Source organism: Porites lutea, chromosome 2 (assembly GCF_958299795.1).
Source record: "Porites lutea chromosome 2, jaPorLute2.1, whole genome shotgun sequence".
NCBI classification, from domain to species: Eukaryota; Metazoa; Cnidaria; class Anthozoa; order Scleractinia; family Poritidae; genus Porites; species Porites lutea.
The window spans coordinates 27754857-27775483 of NC_133202.1; the positions used below are offsets into that span (position 1 = coordinate 27754857).

Consider the following 20627-nt stretch of genomic DNA (forward strand, 5'->3'; position numbering starts at 1 on the left):
GTGGGGGGCGACTATTCGAAGGAGTTGAATATTTTACATATTTTCCGTGAAAGGGGGGCGATTATTCGAGGGAATACGGCATACTACAGCATGTATCAACATCGGTCATTAGGTCAGTTCCTAAATGCTATAAAAGATTTAAGGCTTGCAAGTGCCACTTGTAAAGAAAATTACGAATTAAATGAGAAGTTATTTGTAATACCAATTGGTAATACTTTTGTGATCCTTGAATGAAGTATCTTTCTCGATCTCTCATTGTGGACCATGAGAAATCCATATTTGCAATGACAATTACCATGATATATTTTGGGATAAAATTTCTATGAGAGTGAGAGGCATCGATGACCAAAAATCCGGAGTAGCTCCGTGAAAGGGATCAGGAGACCGTCTTCTTGCCTCTTCTTCGCTCTATAAAAAACAAAGTTAGCTTGGCTGTTGAGATTTTGATTAGGCAAACAAAAAGTCTCGAAAGTAACACGCTTTGTTAGTACAAGGCTGCTATTTTTTTTTTCTTGTAACAGGAATTTCCGCAGCAGAATTGAAGCTCACCCAATCTCGACGGACCATTAAAAGTTGACTTCACCTAGTTACATATTTTTAACGGTCGAGCTATACAGCTTTTCAAACAAACTCATTTGTCATGGGACTATGAATGATACTGCTAATTCTATTTTTTGATCTTCGAGCTAGGTAACCTGAAGTAACTATGATCACTGGTATCTTCCGGCCCCTACCATGAATGTTACGCTGCTGGCATGCCAAATAATTTAAACTGAACGCCATCCAGATCGAAACAGATGGCGTTTGGTAATTGGCTGGCGCTTGTCAATTTTAGCCTGACAGAATGCATGGCTTTTCGTGCGTTTTTACATTAGGCCTCGTGGTAATATCAGTTTCTTCTAAAAATAATGTATAAATGTTTTTCCTACTAGCATTTTGTCTCCACTGGAGATGCTGGCTTACTGAAACTTTGATTCTTCGTATGAAACGAAAACGGATGCTCGTCGTCTTGCTTGAGAATGTTAATAGCATTCTTTTTGACGCATTTAGGGCCTTCATCACGGAAGAATTGAAGAAAAAAAAGGAGAAAAAACGGAGCGGTGACGGTGAGTGTGACGAATTATAAGATACGAATTCAATATCCAGTTTAATATAACCTGGATGACGCTGTGATTATTAATGATTCATTGCAGTCTATTAATAAAGAAACAGTCTCACTCAATTTCTCATCAAATGGCTGGCGGTTTCTAGATAGATTGAACTAACAAAAGGAATCTCACGTGGTCTTAGTTCAGGGTTAGTTTCTCCTTTACGTCGAGTGGCAGTTCATCATTCAAGCCTCTCTTACCAATTTAATTTGTTCCGGTGTATTGAACCTATTCATAAAAAGTCGTTTTGTTACATTCTTTACAGGGGTTTCGTCATGTTTTTCAATTAATTCAAACAATGCTTTTTCGATTACAAAGAAAAGGTGGAACATTTGTTTCAACCCTTTTTAGAGTTTGAGTTGAAATACTTCGGAACTAGCATGTGTATTGGTGACATGGTGACCTTTTTGTGAAAGTGGCATTTATATGTTACCAGTTCTAATATAAAGCTCTTAGTCGTTTCAAATTAAAATATCGTGACTTTGTTACTTTCATCAGTCGGTTAATAGCGGACTAAAACTAGCGTCATTTCTATTCTTTTTTTCGGAGCAACCCAGTACATGCAACTCGCTTATTACATGACTTCAATTGCTTAATGTAGGACTGGCGATGTAAATGACAACTTCCGTATCATTGAACTAAGCGGCGTTCTGTCTAGGAACAGGAATGCGCACAAATACATGTATTTTAAGAAATTATTTTGATCGGGATCTTGCAGCCATTAAAATCCTTAGTCACATAAGGGGTTGCAGCCGGATGCTAAATGGAATGTGTAGACGAAAGATAACCATATAGATTGCATTTAAAGTTACACCGTAATGTTTCAAGTGGCATCTACATAGCAATTGCTACTGGTTGACCGTCGACTGCATGAAGCAATATTGCTTTTCCAAATAAAATTGAAGGCGACATTTTACCTTCTCGGCTTAGCCATTCCTTATGTGGAACGCAACACATAAGTTTAATGTATCGAAATCCTCGTTAAAAAGGAAAAAAATTAGAATGTGTTTTTACTGCACTTACTGTTACCGAGTTTTGTGCTTTTTTCGGTTCCGAGCTCATATTTGAATGTTTTGCCGTAATGCTAATTTGTTTTCAAGAACGTTTGGAAGTATCACGCGATCGATTTGTACTGTAATACAAAGATACTGGTTTCTGCGAGTGGGTTTGTTTAAACTGCACTTAAAAATGTTTTTTTTTTTTGACGACTGTATAAAACTGTAATGAAAAATACCCTTTATTTTAAGAACTTTGTCTAGCCCTAAAGAGAGATGTGTTACACTAAAAGTATTTTAGTTCAATATTTCTCTAAGAGGTTGCGTTCAATATTGATCTTGTTTACTTTGTTACCTGTGTTACCTCAAGCCCAAGGGCAATCAAAGTTTTGAGAGTTCTTAGTATGAATGGCTAACGAAGAGAGCGGTCAAGATCGTTTTATTCGCTGCAACATTAAGAACTCCACTATCATGATGGGAAATAAAACGCCTTTATCGCTCTGTTTTAATGATGTTGTTTCAAAAGCCTTTTCTTCATCGAATTTCTCCCACATATTCTTTTCCTTAAACGCAGTATTGGCTTTCTGCGATTGTATTCACTTTATTGTAAAATTAAATAGAGTCTCTGCATGGACTGGGAAGAGAGAGAGAGAGAGAGAGGTATGACTCGTTAGTCCGTTATCTTTCTGGGTTTTGTAGTGTCTATAAGAACGTGAAACAGGCTTTGTTGACTTTACTGCATGTTCTAACAGTTCGCTACGCACGGAAATATAGGGTGAGGCTTGGGTACGAGCGTGGAAGGTGGTTGGAATAAATTCTTCTGGCCCGAAAATGTGGCGGTTTTTGTTTGCTTGAAATCGGCGCTGCTTCACCAACTGATTTTGGACCTGTCTGCTCGCGCTTTAACGGTCAAAGGCTTTGATGTGTCAGCTTGATACCATGGAGGTTCAGTTAAAATCCTGAGTAATAACGAATGTTTCCGCAAATATTTGGATATATATCGGATATATCCATGGTTACGGTTTTTATGGAAAAGTAAACAAATAAAGTATTTGTTGTGTTTTTCTTTCCAACTAAAAACATTAAATATATTAAATCTATTGCTTTATTCTCCCTTTCCGGTGCGATTAGTATTAAATTCTTAATGAGCAGTAATTTTTTCCTGACAATTTGAACAAAGATATAGTTCATTTTCAATCAGTAGCAATGTTTTGGAAATTCCTTCTTTAACAAACGCACCATTTGAAAATTTCAAGTGCCTTGAACTTGACAGCAGAGTTATGTCTTACTTGTTAAGAAAAAATTAGATATACGTCATATTTGTTCGAGGCAAATGATGGTGCAAAAAGCTGCAAACTACAAGGAAATCAGGGGCAAAGGTGGTAAATACCTCATTTGTCCCCGAATTTACAACCTCATTTAATCTAAAATGCAAATATGGTATTTACCATCTTTTCCCTTGAGTCCCTCACAGTTATCACTATTTTGCAGTATTTTACCTCTGTAATTTACCTTACCAGTTATTTTTTCGCCTTAAAGGAATCACTATCGCCCATATGAGGCGCCGTCCACACGTATCCGGATATTTTTTTAAAACGGAAATTTTCCCCTCCGTTTTCAAAGCAAAGACGCGTCCACACGTACTGTATTCGAATCGTTTTCGCCCGTCCATACAAAAACACTAAACAATGGAAAGACGATAGCATCTCCGAGAGCATGAGTTATGCTAGTAGTAAATGATGTATTGCATCATCGTGTTCGAAAACATCCGTTCTACGGTCCGTCCACCCGTAAACGAGTGGCCAGCGTTTTCAAAATCTCCACTCTGACCGGAGACCGTCTTTGAAAAGGTGCGTTTTAGCTGACCGCTTTCACCGAATACGTGTGGACGGTTAGGCCAAACCAGAGGAAAAAAATCTCCGTTTTCAAACAAAAACGGATACATGTGGACGGAGACTGAGAGTTGATACTCAGTACGCCGCGCATAAACTATACACGACCGTTCTAAATATTTAGATTTCAAAACTGGCACATGACTAGAACTTTCTGTGTGCTATGACCATAGTCAAAAGCGCACCATTCATATTTGTTTGTAGATAAAAATAAAAAAAAGTTTCAGAAATTGAATGACTTCTCAGTTATAACCTCAATTAACTGTAAAAGTGCGAGGTTATTGAAATATTTCTGGAAATATTATTCAGTTCCGGGTTCACTGATATTTGCTTATTGGCTATCTATTTTTCGATACCTTCGAAAGTTTGAGGAGTCTCAGACATCTGGAGTTAGGCCATAAAAACTCGTTGAAATGTAGAATAAAATATATTGAAAGAACTTTTTCAATGAATATGCCCAAATTATTCGTCAATCATGCCTCCTTTTTTATTCAATGCGAGTGTAATTTTGATATTGGACTTTAAGCTTTGTTTTTATTTGTATAGGGCGAAAAATAACCTTAATTCGGCAATTCAAAGTGTGAAAACACACACACCTAATATTGTTTTCAGACAAGTAATAGCTGCGTAATTTAATTTACTAAGTGTTTTGTACAATTTACCACACAGGACTTTTCACGACCGTGCAATCTTAGAGTATGGGGCTCCTCCGCCCTTGCAACGTTGTCTATATTTAAAAAATTGTTGCTTAAAATGGGAGTTCTATTTAGTATTTCAAGTATGAACAAGAATTAGTCATTTCCCACGCTTGTAGGGAACCGATATAAAAAATTGCTTATGATTAGACAGGTAGATCGCTGAGTCATTGAAATAGGTTTAAGCAAACCAGAACTGAACTGTGTAAAGGTGATATATCATTTGTAGAGTTAATTCTTCTAGTCCCTTCTCACCAGTAACTACAAGAGAGTGTTTTCTTTATATCTGTTGTCGAAGTATTTTTCATATACGGAAATCTTATAAACAACACAAAGTAGTTTTGAATTACGGAAACTTTAAACATACTTTAGAGTGATTTTACTTGACCCGTGAAATAGGTAGTAGAATACTACGCACTAGTATGCACTAATTCCGTAATGATTGTATTCATAGTTTACCTCTTGCTATTTGGCACTATTTGTTAGTATCTGTTTCACGGTTCAAGTAAAATCACTCTATATAACTTTATGCATTTGGTTCAAGTCATGTAAAGTTCGGTCTCTGAAAGAACATTTCCAATACCACCCGAGTCAACCGCTGTTTCTCCCCGGCTGAGCCGATACAATTTCAGTCAGCTGCCAGTCTAACTGATTCGGACGCCGTGTACTCTACACGAACTTGTCTCCTCATGTGAGGTTATCCAGGTTCACTGCAAGTTAAAGCAATTTTCGTATGACCTTGAAATGAAAACGCGCGAACAATACAGAAACAACAAACGAACAGAAGTAGAACGATTTGATTGTTTTATCGAACGGATAGATATTAAACGCGCGTGGCTTTTGATTGGTTAAGCGACGCTCGGGTGAAAAAATTTCATGCCCGAGAACTCTCAAGAAAGCATAGATACTTCGCTTTGACGTCATACTGCAACACGATTGGCCAATCGAACAATGCCTTCTCGATACTAGAGTTTTCTTGGCGGAAAAACGAAGAGGCCATGTTTTGATCTTCTCATCCATTGGCTGATAAAGGTAATAACGAACACTTACCGAAAACATTTTTCAAGCTCATACGAAAATCGCTATAATCACCATTTACAAAAATCTTCCGGAAAATCCGGTAGGAAAGTATTAATGGAACATGGCTTTTTGGTTCGTTCCAGCGGAACGTCTGAAAAGGTAGTCCTGTTTTTCCAGAAGGAATATTCCAAACGCGCGCTTTGACGCTTTATACTATATCTCACTCAAGATTCTGTCCAGCAATGAATCTCCGCAAAACCGACATTCGGATGTGGAAAAAATAATCCGTTATTTCTGAGAAAAAATATATATATTTCAAAGGGACAAGCATGAAATGAATTGAGGCAAACTGTGCTTTCTAAAAAATTTATTAAAAAAGACTGAAGATGTTCACTGATTCATTTAAAATAAAGGTATGTTCGTTCCACTGTGCCTGTAGAAATCTCGCTTCACAGTTGCCACCCGCACATGTCGTCGGGAAGGATTTTCCAACGGAGGTCGATGACCATAAAGAGAAGAACTTAAAACTGGAACCGCCTTGATTTGTTCCTACAAGCAGAGATTTAAATGGGTCATAAGTATATTGCTCCCTATGTGCCTCATGACACTTCTGAACCAGGGCTTAAACATCAACTCTCGTTGGACGTACAAGAACCATTAGCCTGCGTGCAGATGCCCCCTCCCCAATTGTTTTGAGGGAAGGGGGCGTCTGTACATAGACTAGAACCATTTGTGACCAAGAGGGAATAGTAGGACAGAGAGCGAATCTTAGGGCGTTATCTGGGATGTCAGACTTTCACTAAAGTTTTTTTAAGAGGTTGTGATTAAATAGAAGCCTAATTCCTGAGGCGTCCGCACATTTTAATCGATTGATTGAAACGTCATAAAGTCCACGCGCACCTGCCTAAAACAAAAACAATATGGAGGATATTGTGATGGCGACTGTTGAATTCTCTCCTAGCAACACTGAAAAACGTTTGCGAACCTCAATTTCAATCGCTCAACTGGTCTAAAAATAACTTTGGTGACATTCACATATCCCAACGGCTAGACTAGGAGTCTCCCTCTCTGTCCAATTATTCTCTCTTGATGAGATGTAACCCTCTAAGGCAAGGGCCACCCCTAGTGTATATCTTTCATGGGCTGAGGGTTTGGGTAGGGAGGGCACCTCGCTCGGGGCCTATAATTCTCTTTGTGCCCATTCCCATTCTGTGTTAGTCTGTTCCTTGAACCAGGCTGGTATCAAACAAGTGATAAATGAATAAATTGGATACCAGTATGACTTTTGGGAATTTCGAGCTAGTTGCAACCTTAGAACAGTTGAACTCACAAGCAGCTAGCTCTTCTGTTCGTCTCTTGTGAGTTAGTCTCCACACCAACATTCTTTAGAACTAAATCGGAGAGCTTGCACTCACAATTACGCATTTTGCTATCAAGGGTCGATAAGGGACTTCATAAACATACGTTCACTATTTAACATAGACCATGATGCACCTTGTTTACCCCCAAAATTTTGCATAACCGTTATTTTTTCCAATTTTTTTTTTTCTGGGTATTACAGTCGTCCCAAGAGAAATCGAAGACAATGGTTATGCAAAATTTTGGGGGAGGGGTAAACTAGGATCTATGGTCTATGTGAAAATGGTGAATTCACTAAAGTGAACTTAGGTAAATCAGGATACCACAAATGGGTTATAATCCTCTAAGACAGCTTACTTCCTTAGTTCGTACCATAATCTCACCATAGGGAGCCCAAGCACACTATGCATGAAAAGAGATTTGAAAAAGTGGCCTGATCGTCTCCCTCTCAAAGGTATTGTTACGAAACGAATGGCCGATATATTTTTGTGTAGAGTATATTCTAATCCGTTAGCGGTGTTTGTCAATAAAAGCGGTAGAACAGTTCAAAATGAAAGCAAACAAAAACACCCACCTCAGCATTAACATTTAGTCCACGAGTATGTTCTCTGTCGTCACGATGAAGTTTACTGCAGTAACCAGATTTGATATGGAATGTTCGGTCATAGTTTGATACTCTTTCGTGCTTAAAGTTAAAAGAAACAAAACATTGGATCAGTTTTCAATGACGTACTAAAAGTAAAAAAGCCTAAGTGATTACTTTTATTATGCTTTGCAGTTTCTAACTATTCAAGGGCTTAATACTCACCACCGATTCAGTGCCACTTTCTCTGTAGTGACTATGACTTGCTTGAAAGAGTTCCCACGAGTTTGCTGAGAGTTTCATAAATTCTCTTCGAATTTTGATTCACAGGTTCGTTTGATTGTTTATCAATAACTAAACTTTGAGTGGCTACAATCAGTACAATGGCTCCGTTAATCCTTGATAACTGTCTTGCATTAGCTTCAAAGCGTCCGGCAACAACTACCACATCATCTAGATATAATACCTGTTTGTTCGTGTTAAAGTAGTTTTGCACCGCTACGTCGGAAGAAAAATGCCTTGAAAAATTAGTTTTCCAAGCTTTAGTCAATTCTTCACTGCAGCTCGACGTAATGAGGTGAGCATCTCTTAGGCGGCTTTCTCTCTGAAACAAATTGAAGCAGTTGAAAGTTGAAAGGACCGCAACTGTGTTGTTTAGGTCAGTGGCAAAACTAAACATACATCACATCAAGGGTACAAAGATCATTAAGTGTAGCGGGTAAAAACTTACAGCAAATCTTAGAGACGAAAAGTTTGCAATGAATCAGGAATGAAAGTTAAACCCAGTTCGATTTGCTAAAGGAACGTGGGAAACAAAGTAAGCCACACATTAGCTTATCGGTTTTATAACTGTTTCAAGCTGCGATGAGTTTAAAAAATCTCTAAACTTTCCTGCTTGCTTGAACCAGAAAGGAACCATCCATTTTGCGGTATCTTTTAGTTCTTGCAATTAAGCGTTGATATTTACTTAACTATAACAAAAGAGATCACGTCAAACAGTTTAAACGGTTTAGTTCAGAAAGAGAAATTCACCAGTACCTTCATACTCTCTCTCCATTGTTCCTTAATTTGTTCTGGCGTATAGGTTTTAAGACCATAGTTTGACATAAGCCGTCCTCTCATTTGTCTTTCTTGTGCTGTTTCTTCCATAGTGTCCTAATGCTAAACGTACAAGGTTAGTTTCGGTTTACGTTCTCAGCGTTTGTGACGTATGTAAGGTGACGACGAAGGTCGCGCGCGCAGCGACACCAGACTTTCTACTGTTCTGTACCTTTGGAAAATATCTGGCGCACTAGCTCATCCATACAGGGCACCAATGAGATTATTATCTCAAGAGGGCGGGCGCCCAATAAACCATGCTTAAAAAAACTGTTGCCAAACCATTAGAAATTACTTTGGAAGAGTCAGTTTAAGTCAGTTTTGATATGTTCGTGTCGTTAAATCAACATTGAGCCGATCAACAGCATTATGCGGAAGAAAATTGATTTGCGAACTTAAAAGAAAGCTCTTGGGTGTGATTTTTGAAAATATTTAGGAATCGGGAAAGAAAAACACTTGCATTATAGTTTCTTATGAAATTTCTGATCACACCATTTCCCTGGATGCCTACAGTTTGACTTACGAAGCAAATCCTGACCAAGAGGGAAAGGGAAAAAGTGTTACGGACTAAAATTAAAGAAAATTATTAAAAGCAACTAATTAACTAAGAATCCTAGTCAAATCAATGGTAAGGAGATAAATATTAAACAATAAATAATTTCAGTTTGTAGGCCTCTGTATTGCCGCCCAAAATAATCCTAGCTACCCTGATTGGTCTTCGTTATGTTCATATTTTTCCCCAAACCCAGTAGTTAATTAGCCAACTTTTAAGGGCTTTTTCTTTAAATTTTTGATAGATTTTTAACTTCTTTTAAATTTTTCTATTCGTCGTGTCTGTCTTATTTCAGAGTAAAGCTTTTAGATATATATTTATTTTTAACTTATTTTTTATTCAATTGAAAAATCCGAGAACTCCCTTTTTCCTGCAAAAGCATGTGTTTGTTTTGAAGTCTTTCTTTCTCTAAATTTTGGATCCCAAATGATGAAAGGCAAAAGCCAGGGAAAAGCTCTTCCAGTAATTTGCAAGAAATTCCGGCAGATATAGATAGCAGGTAGAATTTGGGATGCCTGTGGTCAATTACAAACGTGGGGGACTAAAACCCAGACTAGAATCCAATATGGCGGCCGAAGCAGTACCTCAGCCTGCGAAGAAAACCTTGTCAAAAAATCTCATGGCAATGAAGGTAAGCGTAATTTTACTTACCTTGATACCTTAAAGAGCTAAATTTTAATCCTCTACTCAATTAATTTCCTTTGTATTGGATTACTTTAGTTCATGAAAAGAAAAGCAGAGTCTGATTACCGGCGGCAGCTTGAAGAAGAGCGGCAACGTGCCATCGAGGAATCACACTGGGTAGTGGAAGGACAAGAAAATGAGGACAGGTAAGGCACTGGAAGAAGTAGAAGTGCGCAAGGTTTCTATGAATTTTCATTTTTGTAGGTATTTTGTTCTCCTGATCGACTTGAATCCTTTGAAGATTTCGACTTAGCATAAGCTAATACTTAGCACGCGCGTGTACAGTAAGCTTATGTTGTCCTTGGTCTGCGACTTTGTTCGAATGTGATGAAATATTTCGTGGAGAAATAAAATACTGAAAAAGAAATGTGTCGAATGATTTATTGATTAGTCTTCTTTCGTGTGACGAAGTTTCGGCTTTCCTGCTGTTGGTGAAGGCGCTAAATTCAAGTTTGTCAGGTATGTCAATTTTGAGGTTTGTACTTTTGTGGCACTGAATTACGCCACTGTAAATTACATGGTCATGTTTACTTGCCTTGTGAATAAATAAAACGCAACAGGAAGACGTGCCTTTCTGCAGAACAGGTTTTCATAGAAACCTATTTCTGCTGTTGGAAGCACATGTGCTGCAGACTTGGAATTTTTTTTTATCGATCGACTCTTGAAAAATATTACCAAATTTCGCGTAGTGGTCCTTGGTCCAGGACTCGTGGAATCACATTTCACAAAATAAATGAAACCTTTTGGAGAGGGCCTTTGTTTTCGAAGAATGTTTTCAAAATCTTCCTTATACATGTACATCTTTACAAGTTCTCTTTTTTAAAATATTTTTAATGCATACAGAGTTTCTAGTAATTATTTTTGACTGCGCTGAGTATTGGCTTATTACGGTGACCCAGAAGGGTCACACATGCAAATTAAAATTGTTGCTGCAAACTAAAAATTTTACCTGCAAATTAAAAATGTTGCTGCAAATTAAAAATTGGACATGCAAATTAAAAATTGTACATCCAAACTAAAAATATTACAAACATGAAACATGAATGGGCCGACGGCTGTAAGGCCAGGTTGCACGGCCTGGACCAGGTTCTCATCACTCATACTGTGCGCGTAGGACTTTTCATTTTTAATTTGCATCGATATGTTTTCTATTTTCAATTTGCAGCACAAGTTTTGGTTTGCATGTACTATATTTTATTTGCAGGTAATATATTTAGTTTGCATGTACAATTTTTAATGTGCATGTACTATTTTTAATTTGCAGCAACATTTTTAATTTGCATGTATGACCCTTCTGGGCCACCGTAGCTTATAGCATAATTGTATCAAGAATTAAAGAAAAGACGTGAAATGTTGTGAAAATTTCGTTTTCATATGTAAACTATGGAATTCTCATCTTCTTTTCATCCTGTGTACATGAGTCACGGACCAAGGATCGCACTGGCGGACCAAGAACCATTGAGCATAGTCATGTCTTTTCGAATTACGAGCAAAATATTTAAGTTTGAAACTTGAAACTTCACGATTATCGTGGGGGTAGCCTGTTCCAGGCGTTCAGATAGTGGGGAGCGGTGCGAAGTAAAAAGGAGCGCGAAAAAATAAAAGCGAGGGAGGAGGAGAGGTGAGAGAGGGAACGCCTGTTAGATTTGTTTTAAATAGACTCATCCGCCCACTCAGACCGCATCAGCTGTAGGTGGTCTTCACTTGTCAATCAAGACTGGTGTTACAGCCTGATGCATTTATTATTTTTCTTGCGAATAAAATTAATATTATGTATACATAATCTTACTAAAAACCCAATGTAAGACTTTCAGACAATAGAAGGCAGGAGAAGTAGTCATGTATAATGAATTTATTTACGGCTTTAAAACATGATTTCAGCGTGTACGTGACAAAAAATTATGAATCAAGTGACAAACAAATATCGCTCGCGCTCATTTCGATAGAAAGCCGTTTCAATACAGATCGTTAACTCAAGCAATGAAAATGCACAACAATTTAAGGGGAAATTTACTATTCGGTGATTGAGTGGACCTCGTCAATAGCGATAGCTGCAACTTGCTTTCCAAGCTTTCCTTTTTGAAGTCCTTTTGTCCATTCATTAGACAACCACGATTTGGCACTTCAGTAAACAATTTCACAGCTTCCACTTTTAACGGCTTCATCCATATCTCCTCCCATCATTGCCGCCGCTACTCCGATTTTGTTCAAATATTCCACTTGGTCTTCCATGATGGTAATCAACGGAGTTACCACAACAATCGTAAATGGCATTCTATCCTGCCTTCATTCCAACGCACACTTTATTCGAGGAAAAAGCTGGAAAATATGAATTTTTCCAAAGCCAGTCGGTGAGAAATTGCTAAGACATCTATCCTACCGACTACGTGTTTTAAACAGTTTCTTTGCTCTTCGCTTTTAGCCTCCACGTTTGGAAAGTCACTCAGCGCTGTGTTTGTTGCGAGTTTGAATTCATAGAGTCTGTCATAACGGCCATATCGCATTTCTCGCTGTGATCGAAGACGCTCCACTGTTGACAAAAACTGTCAAAATCAACCAATCAGAGGGTATACCAGGATCTGGTATACTGGAACGCACTTTTGTTAAAAATTCTTACAAGCGTTCCCGCACCTCTCTCCCCAGTCCCCCTCTACTTTTCATCGCTTTCTTTACTGCACACCGCTCTCCACTATCTGAACGCTTGGAACAGGCTATCGTGGGGTACATAAAGCTATCTTCAGGGAGTATTTCAGGTAGTTACGTTTTGATTCAGGTACAAGGTATTCAAGATAGTAATTTCTAGTCATAGACCATGGACTACTGTATGATCTAATGGCTCTTTAAGGGGCTGTCTACGGTTCACTTTTTTTCCTCTTATTGCCAACTGCATGTTTAGGTCAGAGCCCCTAAACAAGCCCAGGACTTGTGCATATAGTACTTCCCAACCCCTGGAATTTCCTATTTTCCTTTTGTGGCCTAAAGTCACAACATTTAAAAGTTATTGACCATTTACCGCTTATTATAACTGATACATTTTCTTTGTTTTAAAGGCAGTATTTCTTATTTATGTATACGTGTATAGAATGCTTGATTAAACAAATGTTGTTTGAACAAAAACATTTACTACTGTATTTCCTCAAATAATAGTCATTTTTCGATTAATTGCTGCCTTTAAATAATCACCCCCTTTAAATGGAAATATTTGAAATAGTTGCCTCCTTTGAGTAATCATTGACTCTCCCCCCCCCACTACTGCCACCCCTCTCGCCATCTTCCCCTTTTTTATTCCCTTCCTGTCAAGTTGAAGTGGATTCTGATCCAGCAATACTTGTCAATACTGTGATGATTCGTTTGCATATAAGAGACTGAGAAATAAAAGTTAAAAATCATAGGCTTCTTTAAAAAGATATTAAGTCTTTTACAAAAACCTAACTTACAGGAAATCATTGACCTCCAGTCGATTTTGTAATTAACTACTGTTTGAGAAATTAAAAACATTTTAGAGCCTTAGACGCTAGTTTATGTTCTCCATAAAACTTGATTTTAGGCATTTGACATCATATAGCCATGTAGTAATGGCAAGGAAATGCACAAAAAAGCGTGATGCACATTCGCAGTTGTTGTTTTGCTTAACAAAGTGATTGCTTCTTTGATGTTCTTTGTGCCATTGCTATTGTCATTGCTAAAGCTCGTTATTATTGTCTCAATAGTCTTTAATGTAGGTGTTAATACATGCACATTTGTTTACAAATCTCTGTCTATTTTAAATACTGTACTTTACTAATATTAAGGTAGTTTTGTTTCTCAATTTATTTGAAGAAGCCGCATTGAGTTTGAACCTAGTTATGCAAAATGTGAGGATCTCTATCCCTGTGGAAGGATGTCATTCAGGAACTTTAATCCAACTGTTGAAGTAAGTTTGATTCTGGGTAATATAATAATAATCCTACATTCCAAGTGCTTTTCTTGTCTTAAACTATATACAGCCCCCTTTTTACCATAAGACCATCACAATGGGCATTTACACTGTAACTTGTATTCACATTTACTTTAAACTCTATACTGTACTCAGTAGACCATTTTTTTGACATTCATTGTACTACAATACATGTATCTTGAAATCTAAAAAAAATACAAAAATGTAGAAGTATATATCCTGATGTACATGTATGTAGCTTTTAAGTGGTCTAAAAATTATATGATAGTACTCAGAGATTTATACAATGTGTATGTTGTGGTTCAGTTTTGTCCTCTGTTTTATTTTTCTTTCTTTTAATCTCATAATCATACATTTCCAAACCCCAAGACAAAGGAAAATGAAAATTAAGCCAAGGATAAAATTGAACCACAATATATACATTGGCATGTTCTTAAATATGCAGTTAAATTCAACTCTTTGCTTGCATGAGAAGCCTAAGGAGATTGTATTCCAGTCATGTTCTCAATGCTCAGTCTTCAAATAAATGTCAACAGAAATTGTTTAAAGAGATGCAAGCTGAGGAAGATATGGCAAGATCAGAGGAACAAGAGCGGGAAGCAACTGTCTCTGACGAAGAGATGGCGAGAAGGTAACAACTACTTTGTTAACTTTTTGTAAAAACTTGAAAATTTAATTTTTATGGTTTAATGCCTAGTACATTTTGTTAGCCTTACTGACCTCACTATACATGTACATTTACAATGTATTGTAGGGCCTCTTATTTTGACATGTAATCTGAAAAAGTCATCTCTATATCAATATGACAACCTGCACTGTACATGTGACATACCTATGTTATGATTGATTATCTTGAGAGCATACATGCATTCTCAAGAAATAAAATCCTCTAGATAGATATATGGTTGGATACATGCACATGTAGGTTGGAAAGTTTGGGTGGATCACATTAGAGCGCTTGGCCACGAGGTCATGTTCCGCCCAACATGTAGTTCATGCTTGTAAAGAGTCAACTGGTTTAGCTCAGGCCAGTTGGGATTCATGACCTTGTGAGTCAAAATGAAAACTGCTGGTTTACCAGTAAATTTGTTACCCCTACAGAGTCAGTTTTTCCAATACATAATGTAATGATAAAAGAGCTTGAGAGCATCAGACAGAGGGGCTTTCCCTTGCTGAGAATTCAATAGATTCATGTACATGTATGACTGGAGCTCTTTGCTGATCAAATATATGACTAAAGCAAAAAGCCAAGGTAGTGAAACTTGTGTAATAGGAGGCAGAACACTTGAGGTAGCGTGACTTGATGTTTTACTGGGTATACCTCCCAAGTTTTAACATTTACTACGCCAGCATTACAAAGATAATTTAAATTATCAGCTTTATTGTATGAAGATAAAAATTTGTGAAAATCCATGTAAGTAATTAAGAAACTGCTTGATATTTTTTTAAAAAAACTTGACAGTTCTGAGGTTAATCCTTAATCAATTTATATCACCTCCAAGTGTCAAGGACATTGAAATTAAGGAATGCAATGAAATGGCACTTCCAATGTCTCAATATTTTTATAAGTTTTTGTGTTTACCAAGTAAGCATCCTCATTATTCGCTGGCATTGTTTCCAAGTATGGTCTGTACCTGAATGAATGAATAAATGAACGAATGAATTACATTTAAGTGTCAGAGCATTTAGCTACATAGTAGCAAATTGTGGACACTAAAAGAAAATTCAAAATAAAAAAAAGTAAAAATTAAAAAAACAATTCTGCAAGTGTTTAAAAGCTATTTTAAACATTTAAAATCATTTTTTAAGACAGGGAAGGTTCATAATAAAAATCTAGAAAAAACTGCACTATTCACAAAATTTAATATCGCTTAGTTCCAAGTAAAACTGATAATTAGAATATTCACAAATTATAACGTTTTAGTTAAGAAGTGATAAAATTCCAGTGCAAATGTGGTTAAGTGTTACATAAGTTACAGTTGGTGCACGTTCCCTCAGTAAACGAAGTCAAGTCTTCCTTTCTGATGTTCCATGTAAAATTGTCCAGCCAAGGTCACTGTGGATCACTTGAGGATGGTTTTGACCTGCAGTGTACAAAATTTGACACTTGCAGTGAAACCACTCGCCTGCGGCTCGTGGTTCCACTTGAGTTTTGAACATTTCATGACATCATTTCTATGTGTGTGGTCTAAGAGTGTAGACCATGGAAGATTGTGGTCGATTTGTTAATAGGACCGCTTAAAGGTGTATATTGCATTTGTGAAGGTCTAAAAGTACTCTGGATAGACTAGAAAAGTGTTTCCAATGCATTTGTGAGAAAACCGTGGATGGATGTCACTGAAACAATTAACTAAACCTCGTCTGAAACCTCCAACCAAACAGCTTTGTCTTAAGGGTTGTAGTTATCATAGTTTATTATGTTAACCTCAGTTTACCTACAGATGCATAATTATTTAGTTGAAATGGGATAATGTGATGATAATTACTGGCTCAAAGACACACGTTAAGGCCGATCGTCATACATGTATGCATCTATACAACAACAATTACTTTTAATGAGAAGCACAATGTACTCCTCCTACTCTACTCCATTCAATATTGTTATTAGCCTGTGAGCAAGCTTTTTTGACTCTGAGGGAAGAGCCTGGCCAATAGAAAGCTTCAGCTTGTAAGCAATACTACTATGAGCTGCTTGGTACCTTCTAAAAAGAACATTAAAGAAACTCTGTTAATTTGTTCACTTTAAAATAAAATTTTAATTCTCTTTATTATATCAGATATGAAAGTCTGGTGGGTACTGTAGCCAAGAAATTTTCAACAAAAAGAAAACGTTCATCAGCAGGTGCTGTTAATTTTGAAGCAGAAAGTCCTGCCTCTCATCAACCATCAAAGAAAACGAAAAGAGACTTTATGAAGCCAAGGGAATAATACAGAGCGAAATTTAAAAGATAAAAATTATTATTTAAGATTGAATTGAAGAGATCCCACTACAGGTAGCCATTGTGGAGAGGTTTCACTGTAGTTAAGCGGTATTTTAAGACGGAATCCACAAGGAAATTGAGTAATTTTAATTTTGAGTGGACAAAAACCTTGTGCCAGAATAATGTAAAGAATATTGCAGTCTTTTTTGCATTTTGCAAGGGCTGAAGATGTAATTAGTCATCTGTAATAACACCAAAGAAAATTTCTCGTGGGAGTCTGAGAAAATGAATGTCAAATTTAACAAGAATTGAGAAAACATAGGTAAAATTCTGAAAATCTCATGTGTAAGATTTAATTCTGTGAAATGTGACATTCAATTTCTTGCCCTCCCTTAAGAAATTTTTTTTGGTGTTATTAAAATGACTTTTTACATATTTAGTCCTTGAAAAATTAAAAAAGAATGCAACGTGCTTTAAATTATTCTGCGACAAGTTTTTTGTCCACTCAAAATTAAAATTACTCAATTTCCTGGTGGATTGCGTCTTAATATGTTTTCCCTCATGCACATTGAATATTATATTTTCATCTTCCTCGATTATTTTACCATTTACAAAGAAAATTATAAAAACCCTCGCTGATAAGGAAAGCATCTACAAGGAGCCACTCTTTTAAACTCAACTAAATGTTAAGTCTGAAAAGAATTGTTGTTGTTTACTAAAAAATTTGAATCCATAAAACATTCGATTATATATTATGTGCTTTTTAAGGAAAAAGGCGATGTAGGTTTGCTTCCTAGAGTTACAAGAACATTAATTTTTTCCTTTTTTAGAATTTATGATATATTTTTTATTTTTTACATTTCAACTGACTTTCAACTTTAGTTGCAAATTAAATCAATTATCTGAAATATTAGGAGCTGAACTAGCCAGGTCTGAACCTTCTGTTGCGACTCTAGAACAACTTTCATTGTTGTGTGACTGCTGTTAAAACGACTTTGTTATCACTCTGTTGAAAACGCTCATACAGGGACAAAATATGTGTTTCTTTAACAAAGATGCCTTTGAGGCCTGTATGATAATATGGTATGAAAAGAAACCTTGTTTAATTCAGATTTATATTTGATAGCAGTTGTTTGTAGAATAAACTCCTTCCTGCAACTCTTGCTTCCTTGATTTCTCCCTTCCATCACCCCGCTTTGGTGGAAACAACACCTTATAGCAATTAGCAGCGACCACAGAAATACTATAAACGTCCGATGCCCTGACTTTTAAATTATTTTGAGACGAATCAATATCCAATAAACCATCCTTTGAATGTTTGAGTTAGATTATAAAAGTGTAACCGTTTTTTTTTTAGGAAATTTTTTATGTTAAGGATTCGATCTTCAACCCCCTCTCCCTAGTCCACGCTAGAGTGAGGCGATTTGTGGCGGTACAAAGTGTGAGACCTAAGGGAGCGTGTCTTGTTAAAAGACGATACGAGCACACAGGTATTAAAAATCAAACGATTTAGTATTTTATTGTTAAACAGTAACATAAAAGTGATTATATCAATGGGTAAATATTTCTTATTGTTCTTATTGTTACAATTCTAACAGTGTTTGCGGGTCCACAATTACCTATGGTAACCACAAAAAAAAGTGCCGGTAATGTTTTTCATTTTGTGTTCCTTCATTGAAGCAAAGTTATAGATAGGATTAGAAGGTCAAAAATAGATTATATTCATGATTATTAGGGTAAATGTAGAACATGAATTATATCCTGCCTTGCACTGACTGAATACTTTCAGCCCCATAGCATGCAAGTTGTTCTAAAAGTCTGCTATGGATTGAATGTTTCCTCTTGTATAACACCTAAATAACTAAATAATTACACTATTTTTTATTATTTATTTCGCTGTTTCTGATTGGCTTTTATCAGATCACAACCTCGTTTGCAGGCAGCAGACTAGCTGCTTTTTGTTGAGTGCAGAACTCAAGAAATTGACGAAATATTCACGGCTATCCGAAGAAAAAATAGCCGAATTACTGACTAAAAACGAAAGGAACAAATACAAGAATACGCCAAAAAAAATCTCTATATGTCTGTTCATATTCTAAAACTGTGCAGAACGAGGAATATTGCATTTGGAGTGTGCTTGTGTTGGTTTATGGCTTATAGAAGGCTTGGAACGAGGAAAATTACCATCCGTATGACTCAAGCATACGGACCGTTATCATTCGCACGGATCGTACGGATCGTACGAACCGTAGCACACTGCGCCCTGATGTAATAATGAGATGCACGCTTCCTATGTACTCAGGATACGGACCGTGAGCAATGCTGACGTTTTGCACGGAGCGTACGATCCGTCAACTGCTCGTAAGGGTCCGTAACAGTGCGGCAGTATTGGACATGACAGGATTGAACAACCCTCCTTAATTTCCAAAAAGCAACTTTTAGAAACGATTCGGACCATGCGGAAACAGTTTCCGATAAACTGATTGGCTTTCGGAGGACGCGCCTTCATGATTTGATTCGCTGAAGCGAGGCCGAGTCAACAAATGAAAAAAATGACGGCTTTGGTGGAGTGATTTCCACACGAGGTAGAGGTTGTTAAATTTTTCAACGACGAACACACAACAGCGTCTGGGTTTAGACTTCTACAGTGACTGGTCTTTTAAAAGCAACCGTGAAAATACAGTAAAGCAACCATGTGACCGTCTTTTTTCTGTTGGAAAAGTAACCTTGCGGCCTGCATAAACGATGAACACGAAGCAAAACAAAGTGGGTCTTTTATTCAAAGGTGACCGTCAAAGCGACCATGTGGATGTATTTTCTGTTGATGACCAGGACTTTGCAATCTTTTGGAACACTCCTTTACCTGCTGAACTGATATTTTGGTCCGCACCTCACAGTGGACGATTAACAATTTTTTATTATTCTTTGAAATCGAGCTGAATAATGGCTGAATATTCGCGACGAGAGGTAAATATTTCTTAAGCCACTATAGAGGGGTTCACGCTCATAGTTCAGGGCAAGATGGCGGGAAATTCGAAGATTTGTATTGGAATTCAAAGCCAGCTAATTCTTCCTGAATTCATAAATTTGCCGGGTTCTTTTTGAAAAGGGTAACTTACGTGTTCAAAGAAACAATACACTAAATCTGGAGTGCAAAGACGTCCGTGATCAGTTTTTGGAAAAACTCAATTTTCCGTACATTTTCTGTAATTTTGATACTGTCGAATTACAGAAAACATATGAAAAGATATGAATTCAGGAAGAATTAGCTGGCTTTGAATTCTAATACAAATCAAATCTTCTAATTTTCCGCCATCTTGCCCTGATTACCCTTGATGCATCTATGAGCGTGAACTCCTCTATTCACCGAAATTTGAATGTGTGTCCCGGAAGTCAGTCAGTTCACCGGAAATTTTTCTGAATGATCCATATAGTTTCTGATATCCCAGCCAACGCCCTTGACTGCCTCTCTGTCCAATTATGATCTCTTGTGCTGGCTAATAAAGCCCTTTTTTAAAGAAAAAGACTTCAATTGTCAGCCTGGGCCAGGTTGTGCAAACCTGGGCGTTAAGATAACCCATGGATTAGTACGAAATTTTAATACATATATGAAAGTCTAAAAGCAAATTCTGTTTAATTCTTTTTGTCTACTGTTTCGGAAAAAAGTATCTGACAAAATGCTTTTGAACCCGAATTATATAGGGCTAATTGGCCTTCAACTGGGATCCTGATAGAATCCTGA

At 37.0% G+C, this 20627-nt stretch overlaps 2 protein-coding genes across 2 annotated transcripts; one reads left to right on the forward strand and one right to left on the reverse strand.

Annotated features, from left to right (window-relative positions):
• Positions 1–6122: 6122 nt before the first annotated feature.
• LOC140926793 (cilia- and flagella-associated protein 90-like) lies at positions 6123–8933 on the reverse strand. Its single transcript, XM_073376484.1, has 4 exons — positions 8731–8933; positions 8159–8296; positions 7684–7794; positions 6123–6299 (listed from the first exon to the last, which is right to left on the reverse strand). The coding sequence occupies exons 1-4, from the start codon at positions 8839–8841 to the stop codon at positions 6153–6155; spliced, it is 507 nt and encodes a 168-aa protein (XP_073232585.1). The 5' UTR covers positions 8842–8933; the 3' UTR covers positions 6123–6152.
• An 895-nt stretch (positions 8934–9828) lies between these two features.
• LOC140926794 (M-phase phosphoprotein 6-like) lies at positions 9829–17051 on the forward strand. The gene is made up of 5 exons (XM_073376485.1): positions 9829–9974; positions 10064–10173; positions 13847–13940; positions 14501–14595; positions 16742–17051. Exons 1-5 carry the CDS (start codon positions 9855–9857, stop codon positions 16890–16892), a joined length of 570 nt encoding a protein of 189 aa, XP_073232586.1. The 5' UTR covers positions 9829–9854; the 3' UTR covers positions 16893–17051.
• The last annotated feature ends 3576 nt before the right edge of the window (positions 17052–20627 follow it).